The sequence below is a fragment of the Salvelinus alpinus genome, chromosome 19 (assembly GCF_045679555.1).
Source record: "Salvelinus alpinus chromosome 19, SLU_Salpinus.1, whole genome shotgun sequence".
NCBI classification, from domain to species: Eukaryota; Metazoa; Chordata; class Actinopteri; order Salmoniformes; family Salmonidae; genus Salvelinus; species Salvelinus alpinus.
The window spans coordinates 37,751,929-37,777,701 of record NC_092104.1 but is presented as its reverse complement, the minus strand read 5'-3'; the positions used below and the strand labels follow the sequence as shown (position 1 = coordinate 37,777,701).

The following is a 25,773-nucleotide window of genomic DNA, read 5'->3' as shown; positions in this document are numbered from 1 at the left end:
GTATACCGATTTTTCTCCTTCTCTCACTTTCTTTCCTTCTGTTACTTTCTCTTTTGTCTCTCTCTACCTCTTTTTCCCTCTTTCTTTCTCTCTAACTCGCTCGCTGTCTCCAGGCAAAAGTCAGAGAGCTGGAGGAGAAATGTCGGACACAGAGTGAGCAGTTCAACCTCCTGTCCAAAGAGCTGGAGAAGTTCCGGCTACAGACTGGAAAGTTTGATATCCTTGGCAGTGGCACCGATCCCTTAACAGCCCGTGAAACCCCCGGATCTCCCAACAAATCCCTCTCCCAGCTCCTCAACGGGCTGGCTGCCCCCACAGTGAAAGGTTCGAGGAATCCCAGAAGAACTTTGTTTTAGCTTGCCTGTGTACTGTACGTCATAGACCACAGCCCATAGACAACAATATAACCGTTATTTCAGTTATCTGTGAGCTGTATGTGAGAGGTTTGAACGGTTGAATCAGACAGTGGGAGCAGTAGAGCAAAACAACTACATTTTAAATAAACAATCCAGTGTTATGAGGATGGAAAGAGAAACGTGCAGCTGCTACTGAAATTGGAGATCTGAAATGCAACGCTTGTGACGTACATGGATGAGCATAGAGCAAGTAATGAAATAATCAATCATGATACTGTGTGACATAGCCTTTACCACAGCTTGCAACTGCTTGTTGTTAACTTAAATAACTAAATACATGCCAATACTACTGACCTTTACGTTGGGCCGGTGCCTGGGATCTGACTGATTACATAAGGATCTGTATTTTCGACCATGTTTTTTATGACACTAATTATGATTCATATTTCTCTAATTGTTAATGGGTTGTATCCTGTAGTTTCTTGCAATGTTATATGGTATCATGTATTACATGTGTAGGTATCTTATCAAATGAAGTATGGATGATGAATGGTGATTATGACAAATTACCATCACATGATGAAAAGGAGAGCTAATAGTGATATATAGCACTCCATTTTGGACATTACTATTACTACTCACAGATAGAAGTATGATTTTAGCAGGCGCAGTCATGTGTCAGATCGGAGCTGTTCCTTTGTTTTGCCCCCAGGCAATGAGAGTCCGCTGAGCAGATCTGTGATCTCTGAGTTCATCCGACCGCACCAGATCAGTGGGGACAAGCCGGAGCTCCTGTCTGTAAAGCCAACATTCCTCACCCGCAGCAGTAGCCGAGCTGGGAGCTCCCAACAGGCCCTCCTCACCGAGGTGGGCCCTACTAGGTCCCCTACGAACAGCGTCCATCTGCATGTCCCTCCCTCCGCTCATTCGAAGTCAAACTAACCACTCATTCAGTGTCATTCCATGTTAAGCCTCTGACATGAAATATACTGTTCTTGAAATAGAAGAGTCCATGGATGGCCCTGCTTGTATAGGCCTAATGTGGATGGACCTAAATAGTTTGCTTGCTCTTTCAAACGACTCCTCTGAAGATGGTAAAGAATGTATTACACTAATGTTACAGAATTACAGCATTTATTACATGTTTGCAAAATTGCTTCCTGTTATGAAAGTGTAAGCTGAAGTCCCACTCCGGTCGAGAGGCAGGACTGAGAAGTGAGGCAGAGAGGATGGGGTGTGAAATGGCCGATCTGTTTACTTTTACTTTCCTCTGCTGGGAGGATTGGCAGGTTTACACAGTGTTTAAAGGAGAAGATTATAGTCTCTACTATCATGAAAGGCCAAATCAGTCTCACTGATTTCCACAATAGAGAGCATAACATGTATTTAAATTGCATAAGGAAAACCTAGGGTCATCCTAAGAAAATAATATGAAAAGTGGGGGAAAAAATCTATTATATTTGGCTGTTACATCTCTCAAGGTTTGCTCTCTCAACAGATGGACAAAGAACTAAGCTCAACGACTAGGACCAAGAAGAGGTTCACAGGCAAGGTCCGTCTGTGCATCGCCCGGTACAGGTGAGAGGAGGGAGCTGCTTTGAGATGCCTTACACTACTGTGTCATATAAAAATGCATCCCTGCACAGCCCATTTCAACAGTGTGTCCCACTGAGGTTTGAGCTCACCCCTTAATAATGATGCCGTGCTCTGCTCTCACCAAAGAAAATTAACTGGCAGCAGAAAAAATTGGAATCCCCCAGAACAAAGGCAAATACATTAATGAAACCCAGTGCTGTTCACCCACGCTGCTTCTCTCTTTTAGTATGTTGGAAAATGTTATATTTTGCATTTGTTTTTTAATGCAGCTTTCAGCAATTCCCCTTTCACAGAGTCACATACGGGTACTGCAGGGTTTGTGGCAAAAATTAAGACTGTGCTTGGATTTGAACCTGAATTCTTCATCTAGCTTGAGATAATTAGCCTGAGATATTTCCACTTGTGTTGGGTTCAGAGGAGCAACACAGTGAGTTCATCAGTTTGACTCTATTGACCTCTGCTCTTTATTTCCCCTAGTTATAACCCCTGTAATGGGCCCAATGAGCATCCTGAGGCAGAGCTCCCCCTGGTGGCAGGGAAGTACCTCTACGTGTACGGCACCATGGATGATGACGGCTTCTATGAAGGTCTGATATCTCACTCTATTTTACCCTCTCTTGGTTAGAAACCGATCCACATGATTTAAAAATAATAAGAATAATTTCAGAACAGAATGATGTTGCTAAGAGACGGCATGGATTATGGTATGTATGTACTGTAAGGGCATTAGATGAGACGAGGATTAGGCAGTTGTGGATCAATCAGTGCTAATATGGCTTTTACGATTGTTATCTCCTCTTCACTGTACTGTGAGTGTTGTTGTCAATACTACTTACTGCTCTTTCTCTTTCTGTTCCTCAGGAGAGCTGCTGGATGGACAGCAGGGCCTCGTCCCTTCCAACTTTGTGGACTTTGTTAAGGATGAGGAGATGCCCTCTGCTCAGCACAGGGACGGGGCCAAAGAGTCAGGCTACCTCAGTAGTAACCACAGCAGCCTGGGCTCCACAGGGCTGGGCAGCATGTGCCTGAGCAGCATCAGCAGCCTGCTGTCTGACAGTAAACTGGACCTGGAGACCAGCCTAGAGAGAAATATGGAGAGAAACCTGGGGAGCAACCTCAGTTCCACTTTGGGTTCCACTCACTGTTCCACTCTTGGCAGCCACATGGGTTCCACTCACGGTTCCACTCTGGGCAGCCACATGGGTTCCACTCTGGGCAGCCACATGGGTTCCCCTCTGGGCAGCCACATGGGTTCCACTCTGGGTTCCACTCACGGTTCCACTCTGGGTTCCACTCACGGTTCCACTCTGGGTTCCACTCACGGTTCCACTCTAGGCAACCACATGGGTTCCACTCTGGGTTCCACTCTGGGTTCCAGTCACTGTTCCAGTCACGGTTCCACTGGCCTGGGTTCCAGTCTGAGCAGCACTCTGACTAGCCTGGGCAGCAGCAGCCTGGGCATGGACTTTCTGGGCTCCATGGGTTCCTGCAGTAACGGGACGGGGACCCTGGATGTCAGCATTGACGAGATTGGTGAAAACATCGTGCCTTACCCTCGCCGCATCAATCTGATCAAACAGCTGGCCAAGAGTGTGATCGTGTGCTGGGACCCACCGGTGGTGCCGCCCGGCTGGGGCTCCATCAGTGGCTACAACGTCCTGGTGGACAAGGAGGTGAGGATGAGCGTGCCTTTTGGAGGCAGGACAAAGTCGCTCATTGAAAAGCTCAACCTGGCCACCAACACCTACCGCATCTCGGTGCAGAGCATCACGGAGCAAGGCCCGTCTGACGAGCTACGCTGCACTCTGCTGGTGGGGAGGGACGTGGTGGTGGCTCCTTACTACCTGAGGGTGGACAACATCACACAGACCTCTGCTGAGCTCTCCTGGCAGCCTAGCAACAGCAACTACAGCCACACCATCTTCCTGAATGAGGCTGAGTATGACATGGTGAAGGCAGGGGCCTACAAGTACCAGTTGTTCCAACTGAAGCCCATGACCGTTTACAAGGTGAAGGCTGTGGCGCGGACACACCAGATGCCTTGGCAGCTGCCCTTGGAGCACAGGGACAAGAGGGAGATCTCTGTGGAGTTCTGCACCCAGCCTGCAGGTCAGCCCTCCTACTACCTCTCCCCCATCATTAAAACCCAAACTTAGTTATTAGGTGACATTTTGCATAATTGTAAGAATTGCTTGGTGTAATGGATAGGTGTGTTGATGGATCGGTCTGCTTTCATGTCTCCAAAAGAGGTGTACTCAGCATAACTGGCCTGGTTGTTTGTCTCTTCACGGGGTATTGAGGAGGCTGTGCAAGTGTAGCTAGTTCCTGCTGCTTCTGCTACCTTTTGTATATCCAGCCTGCACAGCCGTATACTTTCACTGTGTTCTCCTGCTCTCAAAACCATTTCTGTCTGGAAAGCATCTGGCAATGTAGGGTAAACACAGCAATCTATTTACTTTAGCTCTGACAAGCTTTGAGGCCATTATATTTACAGCCTTGTACCTGACAGACATCAAAAGGCTCGCTTTCATATTTCTGTCACTTTTTTTGATTGCCCTCAAGGATTTGTATGCGCTGGCTTTGATAAGAGATGCACATGCTAAAGATGGAGGGAAAAACAACGTGTGATGAATAGACGTCCAGGAAGCGTTTGCCGCAGGAGGCTGCATATCATCAGTGGACTAGAGAGAAAAATGATTCGGGAGGGAAACTCTAGATGCCTAATGGGTGTAAATAGTGTGTTCTGTAGCTCTATGGGATTGGTCCCCTGAGACCCCCCTCTTGCTGAGAGAGAAGGACTCTTCCTGCTAGGCTTTCAATTTATAAGAAAATCACTTTACAACCACCTAAAAAGAACACTACCAATGATTTCCCTCTGTCTGGACTTTAGTAATCAATCCTACTAAAAAATGACTGAGTGTGTCTAAAATACTGATCAACTAAAGAACAAGCTTGACTTATTGAGCTGACTTATTGTACTGTCCAGCCATGCTGTGTGTGAGGGAGTTGGTTAGGTAGAGGAGGATAAGGTGTGAGGGAGGGGACAGGACAGGAGGGACAGCTGTACTAGGAGCTGTGTGTGTGTGAAGACAGCTGCAGCAGGGAGGGGGGCTTATTGCCTGTGAACACAGTGTGCCTTCACCTCACAATGTGATGGTGGTGCTTGATAAGATAAAGACAACATTTGAGAGGCTTTCAATTACTGGGAATTGATCGTGTTCCTGAGGATAAAGTCACCAGTTACATGATCCACTTTGTGCTCTCTGCCGTGACATAAGGTATTACAGTCCTCTCTCCGTTGATGTATTTGATGCCACCGTCCCACCTTTGTCTCTATGTTCAGCCATTTCCATTGTAATACTGGAGCATGGAACCTGTTAGAATCAATAATAATGTCTGTCCACAGTGTGACCGGGTGTGAGCTCATCACATGGTCCGTTAAACTCATTGAACTCAGAGAGTCACCTGGAGCAGACTCTCAGCATCAGCCTCTAACACTAGTGTCTAGGAGGTTGGTTCTATACATGGAATTGTTCTCTTCAAAAGTACTCAGTGTGTTGACTTTTGTTACGCTGTTGTCTTTGAGTATAATGCATGTTGAGTTCTAACCAGGACCACTGCTTAACCAGAGATGGTTAGAAATAAGTGGATGTATCATGCAATCTAAATGTCATACAAGGGTTATTCATCTTAGTTGTTTTTCTCTGCATGAATGTACATAGATGGATGGGCTACACTGACAGGATGTAAATGCACATTTGAGCTCTCACCGACACTCATGATTTATAATAGTCATAGTTTAATGACTAAAATAGCTGAATGCTCAGAATGTCTACTGCTAAGTTCTCTTCAGAAAGGGGTGTACAACGTAGGTATATATCTTATGACACTAATCTAGTGGAGAGATGTGATTTAAGATTAATGCACATTATCAGACTGTGCTCTTCACTGCTGTGCTCTTCACTGCTCTGCTCTGCACTTCACTGCTCTGCTCTGCTCATCGCTGCTCTGCACTGCTCTTCGCTGCTCTTCTCTGCTCTGCTCTTCTCTGCTCTGCCCTTTACTGCTCTGCTCTGCTCTTCACTGCTCTGCTCTGCTCTTTACTGCTCTGCTCTTCACTGCTCTGCTCTGCCCTTTACTGCTCTGCTCTTCACTGCTCTGCTCTGCCCTTTACTGCTCTGCTCTGCTCTGCTCTGCCCTTTACTGCTCTGCTCTTCACTGCTCTGCCCTTTACTGCTCTGCTCTTCACTGCTCTTCACTGCTCTGCTCTTTACTGCTCTGCTCTTCACTGCTCTGCTCTGCCCTTTACTGCTCTGCCCTTCACTGCTCTACTATTCATTGCTCTGCTCTTCACTGCTCTGCTTTTCACCGCTCTGCCCTTTACTGCTCTGCTCTTCACTGCTCTGCTCTGCCCTTTACTGCTCTGCCCTTCACTGCTCTACTATTCATTGCTCTGCTCTTCACTGCTCTGCTTTTCACTGCTCTGCCCTTTACTGCTCTGCTCTTCACTGCTCTGCTCTGCCCTTTACTGCTCTGCTCTTCACTGCTCTACTCTGCCCTTTACTGCTCTGCCCTTCACTGCTCTACACTTCATTGCTCTGCTCTTCACTGCTCTGCTTTTCACTGCCCTTCACTACTCTGCTCTGCCCTTTACTGCTCTGCCCTTCACTGCTCTACTATTCATTGCTCTGCTCTTCACTGCTCTGCTTTTCACTGCTCTGCCCTTTACTGCTCTGCTCTTCACTGCTCTACTCTGCCCTTTACTGCTCTGCCCTTCACTGCTCTACTCTTCATTGCTCTGCTCTTCACTGCTCTGCTTTTCACTGCCCTTCACTACTCTGCTCTGCCCTTCACTGCTCTGCCCTTCAAGGTTCTGCTCTGCCCTTCAAGGCTCTGCTCTGCCCTTCACTGCTCTGCCCTTCAAGGCTCTGCTCTGCCCTTCACTGCTCTGCCCTTCACTGCTCTGCACTTCACTGCTCTGCTCTGCACTGCTCTGCCCTTCACTGCTCTGCTCTGCATTTCACTGCTCTGCACTTCACTGCTCTGCTCTGCACTGCTCTGCTCTGCATTTCACTGCTCTGCACTTCACTGCTCTGCCCTTCACTGCTCTGCCCTTCACTGCTCTGCCCTTCACTGCTCTGCCCTTAACTGCTCTGCCCTTAACTGCTCTGCCCTTAACTGCTCTGCCCTTCACTGCTCTGCTATTCACTGCTCTGCTATTCACTGCTCTGCTCTGGGATAGATGGTACTGAATGGGCAGCTGACTACATCTGCTGCCTCTGTATGAGTGTGCGCGTGTGTGTGCATGCGTGTGCGCGCACGCGCATGTGTGTCAATGTCTGCGGGGCACTGTCAGCTCAGAACAGATGGGTCATGTTGGTTAGCACACAGCAGAGGCAGCAGAGGACTGTGAAAACCAACTTGACTTCTCTGAGGAATACACTATCAAAAGTTTGTGGACATCCTTTCAAATTAGTGGATTCTGCTAGTTCAGCCACACCCGTTGCTGACAGAGTTATACAGTCGAGCACACAGCCATGCAATCTCCATAGACAAATATTGACAGTAGAATGGCCGTACTGAAGCGCTCAGTGACTTTCAAAGTGACACCTTCCAACAAGTCAGTTCGTAAAATGTCTGCACTGCTAGAGCTACCCCGGTCAACTGTGCTGTTGTCAACGGCTCAGCCGCGAAGTGGTAGACGACACAAGCTCACAGAGCGGGACTGTCGAGTGCTGAAGCTTGTGGCGCCTAAAAATCATCTTTCCTCGGTTGCAACTCTCACTACCGAGTTACAAACTGCCTCTGGAAGCAATATCAACACAAGAACTGTTCGTCGGGAGCTTCATGAAATGGGTTTCCATGACCGAGCAGCCGCACAGAAGCCTAAGATCACAATGCGCCAATGCCAAGCGTCGGCTGGAGTGGTGTAAAGCTCGTCGCCATTAGACTCTGGAGCAGTGGAAACTCGTTCTATGGACTGATGAATCACCCATCATCATCTGGTAGTCCGATGGACGAATCTGGGTTTGGCGGATGCCAGGAGAACGCTACCTCCCCAATGCATAGTGCCAACTGTAAAGTTTGGTGGAGGATTAATAATGGTCTGGGGCTGTTTTTTATGGTTCGGGCTAGGCCTCTTAATTACAGTGAAGGGATATCTTAACGCTGCAGCATACAATGACATTCTAGACGATTCTGTGCTTCCAACTTTGTGGCAAAAGTTTGGGTAGGGCCCCTTCCTGTGTCATCATGACAATGCCCCTGTGCACAAAGCAAGGTCCATAAAGAAATGGTTTGTCAAGATCAGTGTGGAAGAACTTGACTGGCCTGCACAGAGCCCTGACCTCAACCCCATCGAACACATTTGGGATTAATTGAAACGCAGACTGTGAGCCTGGCCAAATTGCCCAACAGTCCCTGCAGCAATGTTCCAACATCTAGTGCAAAGCCTTCCCAGAAAAGTGGAGGATGTTATAGCAGCAAACAGAAATGCAATGGTTCATTGGATCAGTCTAAAACTTTGCACATACACTGCTGCCGTCTAGTGGCTAAAATCTAAATTGCACCTTGGCTGGAATAATACATTATGGCCTTTCTCTTGCATTTCAAAGATTATGGTACAAAAGAAATACAAAAGAATGGTTGTTGTTTTTTCTTTGTATTATCTTTTACCAGATCTATTGTGTTATAGTCTCTTACATTCCTTTCACATTTCCACAAACTTCAAAGTGTTTCCTTTCAAATAGTACCAAGAATATGCATATCCTTGTTTCAGGGCCTGAGCTACGGGCAGTTAGATTTGGGTATGTCATTTTAGGCTAAAATTGAAAAAAAGGGGCAGATCCTTTAAAGGTTTTAATTGCTTTTTTAACTAACAACCCACACAGGTGTGGTTCCTAAGATGGCGCCAATAGATATGGCAGCTCTGCTTCTAGCTCCCAATGAACTTTGCAGTATTTCATTTTTTGTGTTATTTCTGTATTGCCGTGTTTCCTCCCAAGAGAATTCTCTTCGGTTATAGTCACAGTCATGTATATTCCCCCTCAAGCCGATACCACAATGACCCTCAAAGAACTACACTGGACTTTATGCAAACTGGAAACCACATGTCCTGAGGCCACATTTATTGTAGCTGGGGTTTTTAACAAAGCAAATTTGAGCAAAACGCTACCAAAGTTCTACTAACACATTTTACTGTAGTACTCGCTCTGGGAAAACATTGGACCACTGCTACTCAACTTTTCGAAATGCCTACCCCTCCCCCGCCCTCCTTTCGGCAAATCTGATCACGACTCCATTTTTCTTCTCCCTTCCTATAGGCAGAAACTCAAACAGAAAGTACCCGTGCTCAGGTCTATTCAATGCTGGTCTGACGAATCGTAATCCATGCTTCAAAATTGTTTTGATCATGCGGACTGGGATATGTTCCGGGTAGCCTCTGAGAATAACATTGACGAATACATGGACACGGTGACTGAGTTCATCAGGAAGTGTATTGAGGATGGTGTACCCACTGTGTCTATTAAAACCTACCCAAACCAGAAACCATGGATAAATGGCATCATTCACGCAAAACTGAAAACGCAAACCACCGCATTTAACCATGGCAAGGTGACTGGGAATATAGCTGAATATAAACAGTATAGGTATTCAGTTAAAACGCCAGTACAGTGACACCAGTACAGTGACAAAGTGGAGTCGCAAATCAACGGCTCAGATACGAGACGTATGTGGCAGGGTCACAGACAATCACGGACTAGAAAGGGAAAACCAGCCACGTCGTGGACACCGACATCTTGCTTCCAGACAAGCTAAACACCTTCTTTGCCCGCTTTGAGGCTAACACAGTGCCACCGATGCGGCCCGCTACCAAGGACTGTGGGCGCTCCTTCTCCGTGGCTGACGTGAGTAAGACATTTAAGCGTGTTAACCCTCGCAAGGCTGCTGGCCCAGACGGCATCCCTAGCCGCGTTCTCAGAGCATGCACAGACCAGCTGGCTGGAGTGTTTATGGACATATTCAATCTCTCCCTATCACAGTCTGCTGTCCCCACTTGCTTCAAGATGTCCACCATTGTTCCTGTACCCAAGAAAGCAAAGGTAACTGAATTAAATGACTATTGTCCCGTAGCACTCTTCTTTCAGCATGAAGAGCTTTGAGAGGCTAATTAAGGATCATATCACCTCTACCTTACCTGACACCCTAGACCCACTTCAATTTGCTTACCGCTCTAATAGATCTACAGACGATGCAATCGCCATTGCACTGCACCCTGCCCTATCCATAGGGCGGCGCACAATTGGCCCAGCGTCGTCTGGGTTTGGCCGGGGTAGGCCGTCATTGTAAATAAGAATTTGTTCTTAATTGACATGCCTAGTTAAATAAAGGTATCCCATCTGGACAACAGAAATATCTATGTAAGAATGCTGTTCATTGACTATAGCTCAGCATTCAACACCTTAGTTCCCTCAAAGATCATCATTAAGCTCGGGGCCCTGGGTGTGAACCCTGCCCTGTGCAACTGGGTTCTGGACTTCCTGACGGGCCGCCCCCAGGTGGTGAAGGTAGGAAACAACACCTCCACTTCGGTGATCCTCAACACTGGGACCCCACAAGGGTGCGTTCTCAGCTCCGTACTGTACTCCCTGTTCACCCATGACTGTGTGGCCACACATGCCTCTAACTCAATCATCAAGTTTGCAGACGACACAACAGTTGTAGGCCTGATTACCAACAATGACAAGACCCTACGGGGAGGAGGTGAGGGCCCTGGGAGAGTGGAGGCAGGAAAATAACCTCTCACTCAACGTCAACAAAGCAAAGGAGCTGATCATGGACTTCAGGAAACAGCAGAGGGAGCACGCCCCTATGCACATCGACGGGACCGCAGTGGAGAAGGTGGAAAGCTTTAAGTTCCTCGGTGTACACATCACTGATGATCTGAAATTGTCCACCCACACAGACAATGTGGTGAAGAAGGCGCAACAGCCCCTCTTCAACCTCAGGAGGCTGAAGAAATTTGTCTTGGCCCCTAAAACCCTCACAAACGTTTACAGATGCACAATTGAGAGCATCCTGTCGGGCTGTATCATCGCCTGGTACGGCAACTGCACTGCCCGCAACCGCTGGGCTATCTAGAGGGTGGTGTGGTCTGCCCAACGAATCACTAGGGGCAAACTAGCTGCCCTCAGGACACCTACAGCACCCGATGTCACAGGAAGTTCAAAAAGATCATCAAGGATGTTCACCCCGCTATCATCCAGAAGGCGAGATCAGTACAGGTGCATCAAAGCTGGGACCGAGAGACTGAAAAACAGCTTGTTTACATAAGGCTTTTCTCATCTCATATGTATATACTGTATTTTAGTCAATGCCACTCCGACATTGCTCAATCTAATATTTATATATTTCTTAATTCCATTATTTGATTTTTAGATTTGTGTGTATTGTTGTGAATTGTTAGATATTACTGCACTGTTGGAGCTAGGAACATAAGCATTTCGCTACACCCGTAACAACAACTGCTAAATATGTGTGTGACCAATAAAATGTGATTTTATTTGTGGAAGCACCTGCTTTAATTAAATATACAGTGCTTTGTATCCCTCATTTGCTCGTGTTTCCATTATTTTGGCAATTACCTGTACATACAATACACATCATATTGTTTCCTAATTGCCTCATTACACACTTTCGTGGCTTAAATAATCAAATTAAACATTAACTATCAAGTACCTCTCAGGCATTGTATGGAATCGGGTCAAGATATTATTCTTCTTTAATGGAATATACTGACATCTCAGCTGATATTGTATTGTTTTTGAAGTGTTATAATGCACTGTGTTAAATCCTTAAACTCCTGTGTTTCTGCTGTCCTCCCTAGGTCCTCCCTTCCCTCCCCAGGAGGTGCAGGTCCAGTTGGGCCAGAACCCTGGGGTGCTGCAGGTACGATGGAAGCCCCCCCTCCTCACCCCCACTGGAACCTCCAACGGAGCCAACGTGATTGGCTATGCCGTGTGCACAAAGGGACAAAAGGTGCGTTTGAATGATGTATTATGCAGAACCTCATGTTCAACCCTGTGAAAGGGAGTGAATGTTGTAACCTCTAACCTTAAATGCTGTGAGTTGTGTGTAACACTCTACCGCCATCTTTTGGATGAAACAGTGATGTTCAGTCTATGGTTTCTGCAGGGCTTTTGTCATGCAGTGATTTGCAAACTGATGTTAACCAGGCTCCATTTTGCCTGAAATTATATATTATGTTTGTTACATAAAATATGTGTATTGAAGAGGTGTGTGTGTGTGGTCCCTGTCCTGTGTGTGTCCAGATAGCAGAGGTGATGTACCCTACGGCAGACTATGTGACAGTGGAGCTGAACAGGATCCAGTGTCTGGAGGCCAGGGAGGTCATTGTCAGGACGTTATCAGCAGAAGGAGAGTCTCAGGACTCGCCCGTGGCCACCATACCGCACAATATCCTGGGGCCTCCCCATCACTCACCCCACCATCGCCCCCCTGCACACCCCCATCCTATGCCCCAGCACCATCTGCCACACACACAAACACACCCGCCCTACCCCCAGACCTACCCCTTGTCACACCCCCAACCTCAGGTCCACCCTCAATCCCAGCCCTACACCCTGCCCCATGGTCAGCCCCTGCGCCACCCACCCCCTCACCCCCACCCCCAACACCAGACTTACCCCACATCTAAGCCCAAACTAGTAAGTGCCAGAGAGTCAGAAACCAAAGAGCATGAGGCAGGCCTGCTGCCTGGCCCGCCCTGGGAACGCTCCCTCTCGCCCCTCCCTCCTCCAATGTGTGGACACACTCTGGAGCCGCCCCACTTCCAGGGGCGACGTTCACCCTCTCCTCAGAGGATCCTGCCCCAGCCTCAGGGAGCCCCCATCCCCAACACCATCGCCAAGGCCATGGCCAGGGAAGCTGCACAGAGAGTGTTCGCTGAGAGTAACCGGGTAAGCAGCCACAGAGCCACTATACATACAGTATACTTAAGTAATAAGGCCCAAGGGGGTGTGGTATATAGCCAATATACAATGGCTAAGGGCTGTCCTTAGGCAAGTCGCAACGCAGAGCAGTAAAGTAGAGCAGTAAAAATACATGTTTTGTCATACCCGTGATATACGGCTGTCAGCCAATCAGCATTCAGGGCTCGAACCACCAAGTTTATAATTCAGATTGACCTATAGCATGATGATGTACAGCGCAAACAGAGCTTGATTTGTGTGCCAAGTGCCTTCGAGACTCTCAACACCACATGGTACTACTGAGTCAACACTATAGATAACTAATATCATGTATCATTGTGATGGTGTGATGCATCTGCAGCAGAGAAGGCTGGTGGGTGGAGCTATAGGAGGATGGGCTCATTGTAATGGCTGGAATGGAATAAATGGAATGTCGAACGTGGTTTCCATATGTTTGATGTGTTTGATACGTTCCATTTATCCCATTCCAGCCATTACAATGAGCCCGTCCTCCTATAGCACCTCAAGCCAGCCTCCTCTGACCTGCAGCTATATGTAAGGTTTTCTTGTCTCTGTTTTCCTGTGTCAGATTGAGAAGAGGAACATCTTCAGTGAGCGGAGCATAAACTCTGATGAGGAGGAGGATGGTTATGACTCTCCCCACACCAGGAGGAGAGGGGCTTCTGTGGACGAGTTCCTCAGAGGCTCTGAACTGGGGAGACGGGTAATACAAAACAACAACCCTGTCACATGTTAAATACAGAATAACACACCCACTGGGCACAGACGTCAATTCAACGTGTATTCCACGTTGGTTCAATGTCATTTCATTGGAATGATGTGGAATCAATGTTTATTCAACCAGTGTGTGCCCAGTGGGCAGTTTGTTTCTCTCCCCATCATCACTCTGGAGACGTACCTCCTGGCAAAAATGCATTCTATTCTATTCTGTGTAGAGTTAAAGTGATGTGGGACAAAGAAAAATGAATAAAACCTTATAAGTTTTAAAATAAGGTGTTACTTTAACCTCTCCATGTTAAAGCTGATCCCCCCCCCCCCTTTCTCCCAGCACCACTACAGCCACAGTGAAGATTACCAGACAGAGAGCAGCCGCGGCTCAGACCTGTCTGACATCATGGAGGAGGACGAGGACGACCTGTACTCTGAGATGCAGCTGGAGGAGGGCCGTCGACGCAGCATCAACTCTCACAACACTCTCAAGGTACAGCACACACACATACCCCATCTAGTGGGGGTCTGACCTGGAGAGGAGAGTACGGAGGGGGGTTGGGTGAACGGGAGGGTCATCCCATTTACCGTGGCCCAGACTGCCCTGTCTCTCACTGTCAGGCTTTACATGCAGGCCCGCTGTGGCTTTGCCTGCTGAGTGCTCCAGCCTTGTCTGAGCTGAACAGCACATTGCATCAGCTTTATCATCCAAGTCTTAACTTACCCATCTGAATGGCTGTAATACACACCCAGAATGTACTGTATGAAGAGGTGAACACAATATGTTGTCTTACTGAGATTGGTATTGATCGAAACATGGAATGTTGTTTTGTCTCAATATGTATTGCATTTTAATGTACAGTTTAAGAATGTCCATATTTTTTCATCATTATTGTTCATGAATACTCTGTTAATACTCTGTGTTTTAACAGAATATGTCAGTGGCCAAACATTTACCTTATAAAATGTACTGTACCATCAGCTAGAAGGGTCATCATGGTACATCGAATGCATAGGGGAATCTCATTTAAGTGAGTTTAGGCTACTTAAATGGAATAATTCACGTTTGGTTGTGTTCATCTCATGTTCTACCTTTTGTGTTCAAGGTTTTTGTTGTTGTTGTGATGTGTAGATGGTTACCTTTGTGGATGCGTGGACCCGTCTCCATTGAGTATGTTGAAGGGACACATGTGGATGTGTAGCCAGCAGTCATTGTGTAACGAGATCTACTGAGGGACATTATTAGTAGTGAAACAGGCCATTTCTACTGCGTTGATCATAAATACCAAGTAAAGTCTTCAGATATATTCATTTGGAGTGTCAATGTATGAAAGGCTTCCAAAGAAACATGTTTATATTTCAGCTGTGAGTAGACTTTCAGTTGATAAGTCAGCCAGATATGATGCCTTACAGTGTATGAATCCGACCCTGTATACTGTACAGTACTCAACAGAACAGTGTGTTTAGGTCTAGTATCAATATGCCGATACTGAATCTGCCTATGTTTCATATGACAGTACCTCATCATGTCATCCATCAGTATGTCTCATGTCTGTGCAACAAATGAATGTCCTGTATGTATTCATGTTTTTGTATTATGTTCTTGAAATGGAGTAGAGTTCTGTGCAGTAGTGCATGCAATAAGGGTCAAAAAGCAGAAGCAAGCACAGCTGAGATTTAGCAAATAGTCATTATTGGAAAATCTAAATCTGTCATAAGAACAGACCTCGGGTCATGTCTGAAAATGTTAGAACAGACTGAGACACTTTTAACATCTTATTTTGCTTATGCAAGTGCTTTGCTCAGTTTGCTGCCTTATTCCTCTTGGTTAGTATATATATTTCTTATTCACTAGCCCAGGCTGTGCTTGGTGCAATGTGTTTTAAGGCTTTTCTTAATTAGTTCATTCACTTATATGTTTCGTGAGTTTGTCACCTGTTTCATTTATCTGTGAGGATTTCTCATATGGCAGATTTTTTGCACCCTTTACTAATCTGTCCTGGCTACCGAAATCCTCTCCCAGACCCATCCTCAGTGTGGCTGTCTATCACTGCCTTTGGTTCCTCCCACAGATTCCCGTTCAGAGCATGCCATTTCCCCCAGCTCACGGAATGACACTGCATGTCTTACATCTGGCCATTCTGCCACAGATAACTAATTATGTTCTTATTTTGTCTTTTTTCCCCCATTTTATTTTTTATTCACACACTGTGTTGTTTCCTGCCTGTTCTAACACCTTCAAAAACTAAACGAACCTCCTGAAATTTAAACAAAACTCTTCATTCAAATGCCAATCCAAACCAATCAACTCTGCGCTCCGCTCTGTGGCTGGCCCGTTCTGGTCATACAGAAGTATTACAGGCGTCAGGACCTGGGAGAGCAGAGGGACTGCTGGGACCTACAGAGGGAGGTGGTGAGACAGAAGTCCCTACGTCGTAAACGGCTCCACAGCATCCCTGAGGTGGCCGAGGACGAGCCTGACGGAGTCAATGGGATGGGTCATCATCATCAGCGCCTGCGCTTTGACGACGGAGGCAGGCCTGGTACACCCCGCATGCATCGCAGGGGCCCCCGTATCTACCAGCAGGACCCCCATCAGCACAACCACCTCTCCCCCAGCAAGAACCACCGCCGCCTGCTGCAGCGTCAGCACTCCTCTCCCCGCTATGCCTACGCTTTTGAGGAGCGCAGCCTGCGCCGGCTCACCAAGAGTCCTGACAGTGGCCTGGACTGTGGCAGCGAGGAGGAGGGCTCTTTGGGGTACAGGGGTTACCCCCACGGCAGCCCCATGAGGGGCCATATCCGCTACATCCACTGTGAGGGGCCAGTAGAACGAAGGGCCCTGGCTGCAGGCAGGAAGAAGCAGCTGACACGGCAGTGCAGCATGGATGAGGACTACTGTGACAGCCCTAAGACGGGCCACCTGTCTGACCTGAGGAACAGGGAGGTGCACTACGGGCCAACGCGGGAGCCAGGGCAAAGCCCCAGACACGGAGCCCTGAGCGAGGGCAGGCTCCACGAGCTGGACAGGGCCTATCACAGGGACCTTAGGGCCAGCTATGTGAACAGGCTCAACAGGGTCTCGGACCAGCCGCTGGTGTGTGTGACTCAGACTCTTATCTGCTGTATATTACATTAGCAAGCAGTAAAACCATACATTTTTTCTTGGTGTTTTTTCTCTCTATGGGTCTCCCACCTTTACATTGATTTATTTTTGTTTTGTGCAGTATTCTGGCAAGTTATTCGTACATGTTCATGGTGATAATTATTTGTAGTTTTTCATGTGTGTAGTTTGCTCGTTTTTAGAATGTTCAGTGAGTTTTTAAGTGAAGCTTTTTTGATTACCTAAAGGCCATTTCAAAACGTTTTTGTGTCTGATGTCTCTGAGGAGAAAGATTCATTTTAAAACAAAATGGCAGCTCAACCATAATAGTTTGCATGGGGATGCGCTATCCCTATTCTGCTCCGCCCTCCTCCTCTCTCAACCAGCCAATGGGGTAGATATGCAGCTCTGACAGACATCTTGCCCATCCTATCCCACCTCTGATTTTACCCTGATTGCTCCACCTTCCACAGGGGATCTCAATTCCAGCATGTCCTGGCTCTCATTGCTCGTAAAGGCTGGAGTCCTATGACAAATCAAGCCTTTCCTAGTGGGACTACAACGAGGGTAGTCTCTCATAACCATTAGCTGATTTAGCCATCAGTCCATCTGCATCATGTTAGTGCTTGGCAGACAATGAACTCGCCCCTCTTCATGTTTTCCCCCAATTTTTTTCAGCAGAATGTCCTCTCCTACTCCCATACCACACAGCAGTGGTCAGCTTGTTGCTCGATTCCCCTGCCCCCATCTCTGTCCCATATATCCTGTATGACTAACTGGATGAGAAGCCTTTGGGCCTCAGTCTCTCTCTCTGGTTTGGGCCCCAGGCTGAAGCCATTCTGGTTGTGCTCAGCTAACCATGCCTTTCTCCATTCTATTCTCTTTCCTCTACTCGCTCACTCCCTCTTTTCATCAAGGAGCTGACATGAGCAGAACAAAAAACAAATGGTCTTTAGCTAAACATCTGATCCTGTTGTGGTGTCTGGGGTTGATTTACTTTGGTTCTGTTGATGGTTTATTTATTTGTGTGTTCTCTTTATTTTATGGGTTTATTTATTACTCTTATTTTGCCTCCTTAAGGACAAATGGAAGTGACGTCATTTGCTCTTATAGTTTTGCGATCCTTTTGAATGGCTGGTTCGTTCTGAGGAAGGCAGTTTATTTTAACCTAAGCTGTATTTTCTCTCCCTCTAAAGATTATAGGGAACTCCCCCTCCCATGGATGCTCCCATGGCGACCGACTGAACCATTCAGGGAGGAGGCCGGTCCACGGTGGCAACCCCCCACAGCGACGGCCCATGATGGTTCCTTCCATTGGTTAGTGCGGTCACCACATGACGAGATGCCCCGTCCTCCTCTGCAGGGACTGTTGTTGTGTATTTATTTTTCCCATGTGTTGCCTTACTCATGTGAGCTGAGCTGAACATCTCTCCCATAGACACATGACCTTAAACAACCATGTAGTTCTCTGTAGTGGTGTACCCCTACACCTGGAGTTCAGTCCATCTTCCTACCTCTGTATGGTGTTTCTGACTTGGCATAAGCAGGTCAGGGGAGGGGCTGCTACTGTTTACTTGGTGCTTCTAACAGAAAAAATGAAGAGATGTGTGGTTGTAGGTCTATAGCCTTTATATACTGTGATCCTAGAGGGCTCACCCGCTTTAACCCTTCCCTCTATCTCACACAGTGCAAAGCATTGCTGTTTTACGTTGAACTCCAGAGTACAACCTGTTTCCTTATCCCACCACCTGACCCCCCCCCCCCCCAGCAGCATGTCCAGCCAAGCCGTGGGCCAGAGCAGTGTGGGGGGGTCCCTAACAGTAACACTGTGATCTGATTGGTATCGTCTGTAGAGATCACCATGGTGGAGAGTAACAGTGAAGGGAGTGAGGGGAACCTCTCACCTGGCAAGGAGAATGTTTACTATCACGGCAGTGTAGCTCGGCACAGGATATGGCATCATAATGGTATGTGGCCCAGCTTCACTCTAGAACAAAATAAATAAACCTTGCAAATGACAGAAAAGACAGTGTTAAGAACCCTAATTGATATTAGAGGTGAATGGTAGTCTAAAGCTTGAGTGTGAATTTTACACTAGGCTGTCAGGGAAGACAAGATGTACACTTTTTCTGTAGCTGAAGAATGAGTGTCCCCTTCCTGTATGTCTGCCTGCAGCCTCAATTCCAGGCCTCCCTTTGAGACCCCTTCCTTCATTTCACCCTCCCTCTGCTCCTCCCTGGCCCTTCTCCCAGGGCGTATAGCCTCCCCCTGTTGACTCTGTGATTTTGCATGACTGATTGTTTACAGTCCAGTGAGAAGGAAAACCATTGGATGTGTAAGTGGACTGGTGTCTTGTTGGTATCACTCCATTGCACAGTGATGAAACTGCTATCATCTAAACCAGACATTAGTATTGTATCATTAAAACATCATTTAACAGAAATGTTCACAGAATTGTGCTATTGAAACATTTGGTTTGTTCGTGCCAGAAAGTCCATGAGTGAATGAATATCAGGGTGATTATTTTCCCCTCACTGTCCCTGATATGCTTCTGATGAGTCAGGTTTCTGCTATGGCATTTGATGTTCTAATTTCTTTCGGGAATGTTAATTTGCCATTTACCTTAATACTTTATTTCTAATGTGAGCATGGTTTTACCCCTCTTGTATTGATAATGAAGCACACCTCCTCATTTTGAAGAGTGGAACGCATGCATCTGTTGAGCTCTGTGAGACGGTGAAGTAAAACAGCAATGAACAGTCAGTCTGTTTCCCTCCATTATTTTCATGTGCATTGTCATCTAGTTACCTCTGCATCCCATAGCTTGGCTTGACATGTGCTGGCATCTCTGTCTAACTGTATCTGTGAGTGTTATAAAGGTACTCTGTTTGTTGTTTTGGTGTCTGTCATACCAGCATTCAGAGATGTGTGAAAAAACTGCCAATCTGTGCTATCTGTCAATTACAGATAGCATAGACTTTGTAAAATAAGTATCTTGCTAACATATTCTCATTAAATTCAAATTTGTAGATTTTGCTCTGTAATTAGGGTCGTATAAAAAAAAAACTTGAGCCAGGTGCTCTTTGAGAGGATGATGAACTTCACAATGGACACAATAGTGTAGAATTACCATTCTTCAAACCCCTTTAAAGCTGTTTTTCACACATACATCTCATGGCCCTCTCCCCTGTCTATCAGCTCTGACAAAGTGACATCTTCTCGTCCCCCTACCCTCCACTCCGCTCTGCTCCCCAGCCTGTCCTGGGCTGGCAGTAGCAGGGCTGGCAGTAGCAGCAGTGCCCTCTCCTATGTTTCAGATGGGTACGGCGGGCAGGGCCGCGGGCGCCGGTCGCCAGAATACTACGAAGAGCCAGAGGACCTGGCGCGTATATTTGTGGCCCTGTTTGACTACGACCCTCTGTCCATGTCCCCCAACCCTGATGCTGCTGACGAGGAGCTGCCCTTCAAAGAGGGCCAGATCATCAAGGTGTTTGCCTGAGCCACACAGTGCTTTAGTCCAATCTGCTTCACTCAGACTAACAACAATAGGGCCTAGTGATGACTTACAGCAGGGTTCACCAACTGGCGGCCCACGGGCCAAATTCGGGTGGTTTTATTTGGCCCCCAAATATAATTTTCGTTTTTTTACATAGAAGACTGTAAAAACACCAGGGAATCAGCTCCAAGTGATTCTAATTTAGGAAATCTGTTCCCACATATTCCCATGCATAATAGAGAGATGTGATCTTATACAAAAGCAAGCAAGGTTTGAAATTATTATATTTTAGTCAAATATATCTGTTTGGGCTTCTTACATTCAATTTGTCTACAATTCAAACAGTCTACAAATGATTATGTTCCGGCCCCCAACCATCTGCTGAAGAGAGAAATCGTCCCGTGGCTGAATCTAAGTTGATGATCCCTGACTTACAGCATTATGGTCATTAAATTTCACTAAAATGGACAGGCCCAGAATTTGATATAATTCTGCATCTACACTTTGAATTTGCTATTAAAACAGTAATGGTGGTGGCAGGCTCTTTCTCTCCCCCCTGCTAACATTGTTCTCTGTGCTGGTCAGGTGTTTGGGGATAAGGACACGGATGGTTTTTACAGGGCAGAGATCCGTGACCGCCCGGGTCTGATCCCCTGTAACATGGTGTCAGAGATCCAGACTGAGGATGATGAGATGATGGACCAGCTACTCAAACAGGGCTTCCTCCCACTCAACACTCCTGTAGAGAAATTAGGTAGTGCAGCACCTGGACTCCCACTTTCTCTGTTTTTTTTTCCTCTGCTACTCTTTCGCTCTCTACTTTGCAGTTGATTGTCTCTTCCCTTTCTCTGCTTTCTCTAACTTTCTTTTTCTACACGTCTTTTGCTGATGGTACTCTAATTTCTCTGTCTCTACAATCGTTTCCCTCGTTCTTTTTTTCTCTCTGCTTTCCTGTGAAGTGAACTGCGACCGCTTCAAAGATGGCCGCTCAATAAACCGCAGGTCCCGAAAATCCAAGCGAGGTCTGTGTTCTCTTTAGATGCACCTTTCCTTCATCTTCACGCTTTTCTTCTTCCACGCTTTCTTCACTTTTCTTATGAGTGTTTGAGTAGGGAATTATGGGTATTTTCTGTCAGTCTCCAACATGCTCTTCTCCAGTAAAGTGGTGGGGGTGTTAATTATGGCTTTCACCTTCATGTACCATGTATCATTGAAACGGAATCATTCATTCAGCCTTTGCCATGTTAATAGACAGTCATTCATGCCAAATCATAAGGCATTACATACTGTCATTTTAATGTGGGAATTTACAATAGAGTAGTAAGGTGAGTATTTCTAGTGTGTTACTTATCATTCTTATTGATTCTCCAGAGAGGAACAGGCGGAGTGGGCGTCAGCACCCCTCGTCCACACGTAGAATGGTGGCCCTGTATGACTACGACCCCAGGGAGAGCTCCCCCAACGTGGATGTGGAGGTACAGTACTGCTAGACCTCTAGCTTCATATCCTCTTCTCCACGGCTCCACCCCCATTTACAGACCAGATACCATCAGGATGCATGTGACTCAATACCTCTGTCCCTGCCCTTGATTGTATAACATGATACAAACAGAAATAGACAGTCAATTCTTTATAAACTGAGAAAAAGGATATGATCAGGAGTACATTTTGTCCAGGTCACACAGTGTTTCCTGTATGCACACCTCAGTTTTTCCTATATTAGACGTCTCACAGCTCATCAGAGAATAATTCAACTGTATGCTGTACTGTGTGTATGATGCTTTTGGAGGACCATCGTTGTTGAAGACTATTACTGCTGTTATGGAGTCAGGTGTAGAGGTAGTTCTACCCTGTTACTAACGACTTACCTGCTTGCCTTGCCAACATTGCACAAATACACCAGCCATACTTACTCCCTAGATTTACTCCCAGTCTGTACCATTATTTAGTCCCCATTTTATTAGTAGCTTAACCTTTTCCTGTTGTACTTATGGCCCTTCCCCCTGATTTCACTCACTCTCACCTTTCTATTGGCACGGCCACACAGTATGGGAGAGACAGGCTGAATGAGCAGGTGAGTGAGAGGAGCGTCCGCTCTGTGTTTTCTCTGTAACTGTTGGTGGAGTGTTCAGAAGAGGTGGGCTTCACATGGTGGATTAGGCTACAGTATACCCCTCTCATGAACACAGCCCCTCACTCATAGCCTGCGCTGGCATCCTTCCTCGGGTTGGTCTGTGTGTTGAGCAGTCCTATGTTTGGTTTGTGTGTTTTGGAGAGACCTGTAGGAGTGGATAGTAGATAGTAGTATGGTATGCCTATTGTCTGTGTTGCAATCCTGTTTTCAAACATCCAACACTTGATGTATTTGATAGTTGCAACAGTCTGCCAAGACTTCATTGACACTTCTAGATGTACAATGCAGCTCAGTGATTGGAATAGGAAGTACAGCATTTCACACAAAATCAACCCTAACAATATCCCATGTGGTTGGGTTGTAGAGATAATCTTCAACAGATTCAAGCAGCTTTGATGTAGAGAAAGCAGGTCAAACTGAACTCAAACATCTCACTGTTTTGACAGGCTGAACTGACATTCTGCGCTGGTGACGTCATAACAGTTTTTGGTGAAATTGATGAAGATGGGTTTCATTATGTAAGTATGTGAGATGTGACTTACACATCATGATATTTAAGGAGCACATTGTCTTCAACCAGCTTGGTGCAAATAAACACCAGTGGAAATGACAGTGATAGTAATAGTAGTTGTATGATAAACAACTTAAAACGATCATTTTGTATCCCTTTTGTCTAGTCCGCTGTATTGTGGAATCCGATGTACATTCTATGCGAGTCACCCTGTGTGTTTGTGATCCCTCAGGGCGAGCTCAATGGACACAAAGGTCTTGTTCCCTCCAACTTCCTAGAAGAAGTGCCTGATGATGTTGAGGTTTTTCTCACTGACACTCCATGTGGAGATTCTCGTTACCCGCAGGACGCTGCAGCGCGGATAAAGACCAAAAGGGTACATGCTCTCTCGCAGTACTAGCCCTCTGTCATCCATTTACTCCTTTCCGTTCCCTTTACCTCCTTACTCCTTTAGTTTTCTGTCTGTGCTTGTGAGTGTTTCATTTCTGAACGTATGATGGGAATTCAGACTTTGGAGCATTATGCTGTAAATGTTGTTGATGTCTCAGAAATATAACGAAAACTATTAATACTTGACAGAGGTACTTTTATTTTTAATGTTGACTGCTGTGAAGGATTTTAAAATGTGGACATATTCATATAGCGTTCTCAAAGAGAATAAACAGAAACAATAAAATAAAAGCAGAATTGTAACTTTAACTGTTTTTTTGCACATGCACATTTAGCATTGCAATAAATGCTTTATGGGTATTACCTGTGTTTAATCTAAAATAGGTTCTAATAGAGGAAATCGTTTTGATGTACTGGAGGATGAAATATGTAGACTGTAGCAACGCATGTTTTCTCTTTAAGATGCATGAATTCCCCTTGAATCTTTTTATAGTGAAAAATAAGTAGAGTACAGTATAACTTTTGTATTTGCTTCCGAAGCCTTGTTTTTGTATATTGCTTACTTGTAAAATAGCATGCAAGATATCAAGAAGATTATGTTGCCCTTTGAGAGTATAATTTCGAAAGTAATCATAATACTAGCTGGAAAATAATGTGACTATAATTCTTTGTTTAACAAATAATTGCAAGTTAATGTTTGAATAACAACAGGTTTCATCTGAAGTTTCTTGGCTGGTGTTCTAGTTTGTCATTCTCATAGTGCAGACTATTGAAATGCCATCACTGCATTTTTCTTTTCCTCACCCGCTTGGCAAAACAGAAGAAGAGTGTTCATTTCACACCTTAGAGGCTCTGTTTCCATCACGTAAGTGAGCAACTGAGGATACCAAGGTTACGCTCCCCTCGTCTAATGCAGATGACATGGGTTCCCTTAGTTTCCGGTATGCAACACACACACACACTTTTTATGACCTTTATTATGCCAGTTTATGTTTCAGTTAATTCATTTTGAATGGATGTAAATATTTCTCTTTTTTTTATTAACCAGAACATTAGTGATAGAATACTGTGGAACACACCAGGATGACACATTTGATCCCAGTTTACATACTTTACAGTTTTTATTTACATTTTTGTCATTTAGCAGATGCTCTTATCCTGAGCAAATTACAATTAGTGAATTCATCTTAAGATAGCTAGCTGAGACAACCACATATCACAGTCGTAGTAAGTACATTTTCCCTCAGTAAAGTAGTTATCAGCGAAGTCCGTGCTAATATTTGACGTGAATTTATTGTAAAAGCATTCAGGTTGTTGTGTTAACTTATAAATAATATATGCCCTTTAGCAGACACTTTGATCCAAAGCAACTTAGTCACGCGTGCATACATTTTATGTATGTGTGGTCCGGGAATCAAACCCACTATCCTGGTGTTGCAATGCCATGCTCTACCAACTGAGCTACTGAGCAAGTTAAGGACGACCACCCTAGCCAATGCATTAGACAAGAAGCATGGTATCTTCAGTTGTTTCTCTGGGTGTTGTACATTACAATGTCAGTCTCTCAAGATAAGCCTCCTGCTGTAAATCATGGTAAGCTAAAAGGCCATTGTTGCACGTCTAGGTTGCCTCCCCGTAGTACTAGTGGTAACATTCAATCAGACTCTATAGCTAACATTCTGATAGAACCTCCTCTCTCCTTGAAGCAGTGCACCCTGCCACACTTAATCTAATCAAACTGCTCGAAACAAGTCAATGGTAATCAAATGTCTGCCAGACAGGCAATCCAATCAATCAGATAAAAATATCATTGGCATTTCTTTACCCATAGATGCCCAAGATAGTGGTCCTCTCCACAATGCCCTTGTTAAGTTGTTAGTGGGGTGCACTTTTTCTTTCACATAAGGAATGATGCGAAATGGCAAAAAGAGCTATTAACATGTTTTTCTCATAGAAAGTGGCATTAATTAGATTTTCTAACCATATTTTTAATGTCTAATATGTAGTTATATACTACAGCCATATACTACTGTGCTAGAGACTACAGTCTCATGTTATTGGGGTCTTAAGGATAGAGACTACAGTCTCATGTTAATGGATTCTTAAGGTTACATCTTTCCTAAGTGCAATTGAAAAGAAGCCTTTTAGCTCATGATTACAATTAAGGAATATGTAGATATTAGATGTTTACTCTAACCTAGTTGTATATGAATGCCCTTTATATTTAAAAAGAAAATCTGCTGTCATATGTTGTCCCATAATGTTAATACAATATTGCATCTCTTGTTTTTGTGTGAAAGGCATGGCCTTTGCCATTGATAGCCATTCTGGAGAATCTCAGCATAAAATGTGCTATTGGTAAAGAGAGCAGTAGTATGTGGACATATTCTTTGGCATTGAAGTCTTTATCTTTTAAACCAGCTTGATGACAGACTGTGTCTACATGGCAGTGGGGGAGGGGGGTATA

At 45.6% G+C, this 25,773-nt stretch overlaps 1 protein-coding gene across 2 annotated transcripts in view; it reads left to right on the top strand.

Annotated features, from left to right (window-relative positions):
* The window catches only part of LOC139545496 (RIMS-binding protein 2-like), a 114,258-nt gene that overhangs the window by 85,298 nt on the left and 3,187 nt on the right, over positions 1–25,773 (top strand). The window contains exons 8-26 of one of the 2 annotated variants that reach the window (XM_071353320.1): positions 114–324; positions 1,069–1,223; positions 1,855–1,934; positions 2,430–2,539; positions 2,814–4,061; positions 11,839–11,990; positions 12,284–12,931; positions 13,533–13,667; positions 14,013–14,165; positions 16,023–16,769; positions 17,972–18,092; positions 18,629–18,742; positions 20,093–20,262; positions 20,857–21,025; positions 21,231–21,293; positions 21,643–21,746; positions 22,319–22,345; positions 22,852–22,923; positions 23,149–23,292. In XM_071353320.1, the coding sequence (XP_071209421.1) occupies positions 114–324; positions 1,069–1,223; positions 1,855–1,934; positions 2,430–2,539; positions 2,814–4,061; positions 11,839–11,990; positions 12,284–12,931; positions 13,533–13,667; positions 14,013–14,165; positions 16,023–16,769; positions 17,972–18,092; positions 18,629–18,742; positions 20,093–20,262; positions 20,857–21,025; positions 21,231–21,293; positions 21,643–21,746; positions 22,319–22,345; positions 22,852–22,923; positions 23,149–23,292 (4,623 nt within the window). Of the gene's footprint in view, positions 1–113; positions 325–1,068; positions 1,224–1,854; positions 1,935–2,429; positions 2,540–2,813; positions 4,062–11,838; positions 11,991–12,283; positions 12,932–13,532; positions 13,668–14,012; positions 14,166–16,022; positions 16,770–17,971; positions 18,093–18,628; positions 18,747–20,066; positions 20,263–20,856; positions 21,026–21,230; positions 21,294–21,642; positions 21,747–22,318; positions 22,346–22,851; positions 22,924–23,148; positions 23,293–25,773 lie in introns of both variants that reach the window. The other variant, XM_071353319.1, reaches the window with a different exon arrangement.